The 8,236-nt window shown below is 39.3% G+C and overlaps 1 protein-coding gene across 2 annotated transcripts in view; it reads left to right on the top strand.

The window, feature by feature from the left end:
* The window catches only part of LOC107757404 (procollagen-lysine,2-oxoglutarate 5-dioxygenase 2-like), a 40,465-nt gene that overhangs the window by 12,449 nt on the left and 19,780 nt on the right, over positions 1 to 8,236 (top strand). For both annotated transcript variants that reach the window (XM_016574870.1, XM_016574869.1), the window contains exons 2-4: positions 3,432 to 3,523; positions 4,113 to 4,249; positions 6,944 to 7,107. In XM_016574870.1, the coding sequence (XP_016430356.1) occupies positions 3,432 to 3,523; positions 4,113 to 4,249; positions 6,944 to 7,107 (393 nt within the window). The remainder of the gene's footprint in view (positions 1 to 3,431; positions 3,524 to 4,112; positions 4,250 to 6,943; positions 7,108 to 8,236) is intronic.

The raw sequence follows: 8,236 nt of genomic DNA, 5'->3' as shown, positions 1-8,236 counted from the left end.
ACTTTGCTGGCTCCTGCAGTTTTTTTTTTTTTTTGCTGTTGTCTTAAGGGATCGAGCAAAGGTTAGGTCAATTGCAGGTCAAAGCAATTGGTGTTTATTTGCTGGCCTTAGGGGAAGACTACAGAGAGAGAATGTAACTATCCACCCCCGGTCGCCCACACTCATCCATTATGCAAAAGTTTCAAGACATGCTGGGAAATAGCCTCCAAAATTCTGCAAACGAACAAAATAAATTAGGTTCATTTTTGGTGTGGCTTTTTAGATCTCTATAGCCACAATGGAATAGTCAGATGGATATTGTGTTGTGATTGATTATACACTGAAATGGATTAGTGTGAAACTTTATTATAAGTACAAGGAGAAAATATTGAAAGATACATGCACGTCTGCAGAAACACCAGTCCCAAAGGTGTAATAAATTCTAGATTGGCAAAGAATGGTGTATATGCGAATGAAAGAAACATTGGCGTGTTCAGAAAATAATGACCTTTGGATGTTGATTCTGACCAAGAAACAGCTCAGTACATCTTGTTTAAACATTCATTCATTGATTTGTCTGTGATTTACATATCCCAGAGGAAAATTAAAATGCTTGCTTCTCAAAGCTTTAAAGATTTCATTGAGACCTTAGTTATATTTCATTGAAGTATCAATATTGCATGAAATAATTATCCTAAGATCTCATAAGAGAAATAAAATAGATACAAATTGGACACTTTCTGGGATACAGTAAGAAAATTGAGCTAAAAGTTGATGACTATCATAGCCAAGATTATTTGGACTTGCAATAATTTTATAAGAAATGTCTGAGTTCATATTGAGATCTTTTGATAAAACACTTGGAATTTGGCAAATCTGAGCACATCTTTTCTGAAACTCCTAGAGAAAATGCATTTGAGTTTACTGGGGTCTTGAGCAAGTCACTATGTGGTTACTATTTAATCTCAGTGTAAAAGAAACAAAGATATTTTTTCTTGCCCATGGGATTTTACAATGATTAAAGACTTCAGATTTTCTTTAACATGACCCATGTTTAAGGCTGACGTAACCACCGAACAAGAACTAGAGGAAGGTTGGCAGATATCACATTTCATCAAGAGTAGCAGTCCAGACACTTTCACTATATGGATTTCCCCAGCTGTTATTTTAAACCCAGCCTGCTCACAGAAAGGGGCTTTCTCAGACAACAAGGCTCAATGAGACCTGGACATTTATAGGATGCCGTGTACACATGGCGTGACCAGCATGACTCTCTAGCAGCTTTCCGTTGGATATAACATTACCGTCTAAGCATCCAGATGAGCAGATTAAACACTTGCAGCATGTTATAGAACAGCATATAGCTTAGGTATGTGAAAGAAACCAGGCCTTTCTGTCTGGAGTGTAGACGGGAATCAGATGGAGCATGCTCCAGTTCAAAAAAAAAAACATGGAGCCTGCATTGTGACAGTCTCCAAGGTTTTCAGGCTTTTCTTGAGAAGTGTTCGCCCATTGTTATGAGTTCTTCAGAATATGTTGGCTCTTTTCCTATACCTTTACATGGAAGCTGTGCACTTTTTCTACATTTTAAAAGCAAATATTTATTAGAATGATGCAAGACCCCCTGAAAGTAAGGCCATCTCCACATGTACATGGGTATTTTTATAAACAGAGTTTTTCCTTCTTTCATTTAAAAAAAAAAAAAAATCTCCGTCCACATGAAAATGCAAAAGCATGCTATGAAGCACTGTCAAGAGCATGCCAAGCCAACAGGTGGCGATATAATCTCAACCATAAAGCCATGTTGGCCAATCCGAAGCCTGAAAAAGTTTCCAACTCAACAAAATAATGTTTGCAACTTAAAAGGTTTAATTAAATTATTAAAATCAAATTTTTAACTTACAGTAACAGGTCCCCTGAATAATTGTTTTAAAGTATACAAACGTATGTCTATTCCATGCTGATGAGAGCCTAGAGTCACAGAATGCAAGCTAAATGCAACAGGGACTAGGGGAAAAAAATCCCTAAGACCTTACTTCAGTATTCTGATGTAAAACAAAACATTGAATGAGAAAAGATAGAGGGTGGGGCTAGATTTTTGCACACTTCTTTGCCATCTCTACACTGCTGACAGTTGGACGCAAAGTTTAAGGATGTTCTGTCCAAGAAATTTAATTGTAAAAAAACTTTTTTAAATGTTTGTTAGCATTACATTCCCATGCTTGGCTCAGCACATACAGAGTATTCACACTCTATTCTTAAATGGTTCAGTTGAGCCATTTTATGAGGTGAGAAATCCTGTTGCTCCTGCCATAAATCCCCATTTTATTGCTGAATGTTTAATAATGTTTTCCACTCTGACATGAATGAGGAAAAGACGCTGACCTGTTGTGACTTCCCATTCAACCCGATTTCCACCAGAGATATTTAGAAAACTACCCATGTTGTCCCTACCGTAGAGAAAACATTTCAAGGTGCAGTGTTTATTATTTCAGTGGTAAAATAGTTTATTCTAACCCAGTTTAGTGTGCAAAGACAGCTTGTATTGTGACACCTTTGAACTTGGGCTCTTCATTCTCTATACCAGTTTATTTAAGCCAATCACCTGAACCAAATGACTTTTAAATGTAAATCAAAGCACTGAAGCATTGTTACTGAAGGCCACACCATCACATGCAAGAGCAATTGAGGTTTCAATCTACATTCTTATCATTTGTTTTTAATCTGTACAGTTGTAAAACCTGCACTGTGTTGCAGTGTTACAGATGACGAACACACATCCTGTTTCTTTCTCTCAAGTTTGCTTAAGATTTCTCTGGGGCTGTTTTCCAAACCCGAGAGATGACGGATGATTGAAGTTACCCAGCCCTTCACACCCCAGTCTGGAATTTATTTTCCCACACTGCTCTACTAGAGAGTCTGTACCTGCTCACTGGCACGTCCAGCGGAAATGTAGCGGGTGTTTGCGAAACTAAGACCCTCTTCTGCTAACTAACCATCAGCACCACTGTTACCGCCATCATATGTAACACTACTACTCATTATATAACATATCCTTCCGAAACCATTTCAAATCATGGTGATTTTAACTTTACTGTGCATTTATTTTCACAAGAGGAAGGGATGAACTTTGGGAATCAGTTTTGCGAGTGTTGACATAGGTTTGAGGTTTGGTTTGGAGTAACAAGAAACCCTCTATTTCATACTGTAGGCAAAAAGCAAGATATATATTTTGGTAAAGAGGCTCTTTAGGGAATGGCGGGGTTTTGGATAACTTTAACTTAAAGAATCCTAAATATCTTAAGGTTTTTGAGGAATAGAATCCAGGAATAGTAGTGTTTCTACACTTCAACACTCTACGCTCAAAAAAAGGTCATACTGTTTTACTTTGCCAGACATTTCCTCATTTTTTCTAACATACACTTTTTATTTCTCAATTTTCTTGTCACCAGAAAAACTACTTGTACTTGCTGTTGCAACACAGGAGACGGATGGCTTCCACCGCTTCATGCAGTCAGCAAACTACTTCAAATTCAATGTGAAGGTAAGGTTTATTTCTCAGTTTTACCAATCGCGCAATGCAAGGTTCGACCACGCTTTCATCCTATTGTGCAAGACCACTGCTTCTCACCTGATGGATGCTTCATTTCTTCAAGCTGATAGTAGTATGTTGTAGGCTTGCCGCGATAGACGGTGCTGACGGTGATACCGGTGTTAAGCCGCAACACCGGTTATGTCACTTGCCCACCGCGGCACCGACCCCCACCGTCGTTTTGAGACAACGACCTGCCGCTAATTCGAAAGTGAAAGTAAAATGCGCACGGCGCTTTTAAGTTATTTAAAAGCGAAGGAAAGCGAGGAAAAGAGGGGAAATTCAAACGAACTAAAAACGATCAATTGCTTTAAGCCGAATTGCCGCTATTTGAAAGTGAAAGTAAAATGCGCACGCAGCTTTTTCAAGCTATTTAAAAGTGAAGGAAAGTGAGGAAAAGAGGGAACGCCCCCACCCCCACAGTGATACCGGTATTAACGGTGTTGTCACACGTCGATTAACCGGTGGGAAAATGTCCTCACTGTCACAACCCTAGTATGTTGATTGAGATTCTGTTTGAACTGGTACATTCTGAACGCAGGTGCTGGGGATGGGAGAGGAGTGGAAGGGAGGTGATGTGGGTCGATCCATCGGTGGAGGCCAGAAGGTTCGACTGCTAAAGGAAGCCATGGAGTCTCTGGCTGACCAAGAGGACTTGGTGGTCTTATTTGTGGACAGGTAATGTGCTTGTCATTTGAAGGGTTGAAAAAAAATGGTTGGATGATATTAAATGGCCAAGAAGCTGGTTTCTTGTAATAGATTTATGGGCTTAAAGAGGATTTGAGAACTTTTCAGATGGTCAGCTAAACCGCTAAGATCACATTTTAAAAAGTGTAATATACAAATGTGGCCTTTTCTACCTGATTTAACCCTTAGTAAAATTAATTAGCTAGATATTCTGACATGAAACACATTTTTTTTTTCAGGGTGCTCAGCCAAGATGTACAGCTGGTGTACTTTTAACAGACTTCTCACCACACTAAATCTTGGGTTAACATTGTTTTGTGTTTTAAACGACATGAAACATTTAACCTAAATCTCTCACTTTTGGGTTAGCACCACTTTGGACTCTATGTTATCAAACCTGTGATAACTCTAAACTGCACTGCATGGCAACTACTAATAGTGGGTAAAGTATGAACAGTCTGAAACATGCAGGATTATGATTGCCAGGATAGCCCAGGATTCAAAACCTTTCTTAACAATCTAATGTGTGACAAGTCCCCGATTTAAATGGCATCAGATTTACTGGACAGTAAAAATACTGGTCTATATACGAGAGACATACCTATCGAAGCGATATCCCAATTCGTCGGTCACGACGTGACTCGTAGTGACCGACTGAAAGGGAACCAGTATTCATTTCTCTATGTGGAGACTAGCTGGGAATATACTCTAATTTGCCACAAAATACTTTTTAGTAATTACCTGTAATTGAAAGTAAATGATGACAGGAAAATACCTTGTCTAGATATAGACAAAATGACTGGTTAAATGCATAGCTTTGTACAATGTAAAAAGTATCTTTTCATCAACTATAACAAATGTGTCATGCTTATACTGTACATTTTCAATAGCCTCAGTGGGAGAAATCACTGCCAACTCAATGGGAAACAACAAGACTCTGTGTAAAGGCAAAACGATTGGGCATTTGTTCAACAATTTTGTAGACCTACCTTAATAACCAACGCTCTTGCCGAAATGGTGGCTTTTCACTCAATTTATGATAATCAACCATAATAAATGGCCTGTTATTTAACTTGATAATTCAAGAGAAATTACGGCATGTCAATCTATAATGAAAGTGCGGCGAGAGGTAAATTTTTTTGTAGTTGTTGTGGTGCAGGTCTGGGTGTGTTCTGCAGAAATGAGCGATTATTATGATAACAAAGTAGAAAAAGATTAGCGTTAACTTCACACGTACATGCCACGTGCAGTGCTGTTTTATCAAGGGGTCATTTATATAAAACACTTCAAATCGAATCAAGTCCTCATCACAGAACTCTTTGAGCGCTATAGCAGCTATTTATACACACCCATATCTGGAATTACACATATTTCTAGGTCCCCTAAACAGTTTAGAGTATAGAAAGTTCAGAATAACAACATTCAGGGCTTTACGTAAGAGAATAGTTACCCTTTTGTATAACCTAAACATTTGGGTAAGGAGCTAGCAAATCAGAGCTCAGGGTTCATCTGAAATATCTTTTACAGTAATAGATCCTTTAGAGCTGTACTTCAGACCATTTTGCCATGTTGAAGCTATGTCACATATTCCAGAGATGAATTTTAATTCTGTCATGACAACTCTCGGAGGGATTGGCATGGTAATGTACATGACAATGTTAACGTATTTGGGCTTGGCGGAATAGATCTGCTACGCTGCTGCTGCTGCAGCAGAGCAAGTACCGAGACTTGCTACTGCCAATACATCCACAACATGCTGCTGTGAGCATGTAAGAAATATTGCTGCTGCAAATATAACATACATGAAATAGCCCCATATAGCATACATGAATCACCTCGTAGCAGATCTATACAGGTGGAGCTGGGGAAGGCGGAGAGTTTCTGAAGCAAGCAGCAACTGCTACGGCAAGCACTAATCATATATTTGAATGTTGAGCAGCGAGCTAATTGGCTACCAATACAGGAGAGAACCAATCTGCTGTGCCATGTGATAATGGTGTCATTAGGTCAGATTGAGTTAGACCTATCAGACTGCGCCATCTAGAGTTTCATGCCAGAACTCTGTATTTCATGCTAGAAAAAGGGAAATGACTCGTGTGAGAGGGAAATCATGGTGCCTCCCTCACAGTTTACTTCCTCTGATGACATTTATAGTTACTAATGTTACCAGGCATATTAATAGTGCCTGAAATGGAAGACCGAAATGCCCTCCCCTCCCCTCCCTTTTAGGAGTTCAGTTAAAATAGACATAGCTGGTTAAATAAACTGGACATGGATTAGCAAACATTGTCTTGAATGTGAGAATTGCTGATCAGCTGGAAAGTGCAGTGAACAAGATAACTAATTGTAACGTAGTTTGTAGATCGGGAAGAAGGAGGCGGGAACCGGCGAACATTAAAGATTTTAATAAAATAAACAAACACAAAACGAAAGTAAAGCGGCAGCCCCTCGCGGACGACTGCCGCACACAAAACACAAAATAAACTCCAGGCCTGGTCCTCTCTCGTCTTTCACTGTCGTCCCTCCTCCTTTTTATCCTTCCGGAGCTCCTCCGTGAGACTTGAGACCGGTGAGTGGCGCAGGTGTCGCGCATTAGCAATTACTCCACCGGCCTCGCTCCATTCCCACGGCTCTCGGCCCCGCCCCTCTCGTCACACTAATATACTCCTTCTTTTCCCTCTTCAGTTATGACCTCATCTTTGCTGGTGGACCTGAGGAGATTTTCAGAAAGTTCCAAAAGGCCAATCATAAGCTGGTGTTCGCTGCTGAGGGAATCATCTGGCCAGATTCTCGACTGGCAGAGAAGTATCCTTCTGTCCGCAATGGGAAACGCTTTCTTAACTCTGGAGGTGTGTAAAAATTGGAAATACCAACTCTATAGCATGTTCTGTTTTGATGTGAAAGTTACTTCATACTTGTTACACATCAAGGTTTTGCAGGCCCAAAACCATTGTGTTATTGAGATTTCAACTCATTCAGTTCAGTTCAGTTGGATTTCCACAGCTCTCATATTGTATCAAAACATTTACATGCACAGTTGTACACTGATTATGCTTAAAAACCCAAAAATGGTCATGCAAATGCCTTAATTGATATTCTTCTAAAGGTCATAGACACCATACATGAAAGCTAGAAACATTAAGGCCTATGTTCACTTGAATAAAGTGTTTAAGGCATAAGTCTGTCATGAATGTGTCTACATGCGTAGAAGGCTACAAAAAATGCTGACGAGTATGAAGAATCAGCTGCATTTTTGTGATACAGTATTTTGAAATTGTCAGGTTTTGATATTTGCATATAACAGGTCGACAACTTTCATTTTACATATAAACATCCTTACTGCCAATCTGGTAGCTTATTCATTGTGCAGACATCTGGTTACACTTTGACTGTAAAACTAGTCCCTGTTATTAGACTTTTTTACCATTGGCTTGTTTTTCAATTGTAAATGCATTTTGCATTTTGTAAATGAACTGAGAGTCTGAAACAAACCATTCATGTATATGAACACAAATGTTTCTAGCTTTTATGCATCATTATCTTGCCACATTGGAGCAACAGTTAAAGACAATTTTGCTGAGCAAGTTAGTTAAATGGCTAGCGTGTATATAACAGGCTGCCTGAATCTGGTTTAAAGGCACTGGTATGTTAAGAATGTGCACAATTAATTTGTGCATTTGTTTGGTTCTTCACAGCTTATAACACCTAATGGTTTATACTCTTTTAGCATTCCATGTTATGTATACACATTCACATGTTTCTTCATGCATTTGGGAGGTCAGTCTTTACGAATTCGGCTCAGGCAGCATATCACTGGGATAGGTCATGGCCAGCTGCCATATTAGCCGTATCATCATAGCACAATTTGCACCAGACACTTCTGTGTGGGTTTGTTTTGTCTGGTAGGAACTAGAACAATGGAAGCAGGGTGATTTAGGAGAGAGCAAAGGACAAACAGCGGAATTTCATTATCGGTAC

This window comes from Sinocyclocheilus rhinocerous, unplaced genomic scaffold (genome assembly GCF_001515625.1).
Source record: "Sinocyclocheilus rhinocerous isolate Xijiao unplaced genomic scaffold, SAMN03320098_v1.1 scaffold3065, whole genome shotgun sequence".
NCBI classification, from domain to species: domain Eukaryota; kingdom Metazoa; phylum Chordata; class Actinopteri; order Cypriniformes; family Cyprinidae; genus Sinocyclocheilus; species Sinocyclocheilus rhinocerous.
This window is presented reverse-complemented; position numbering and strand designations above follow the sequence as displayed.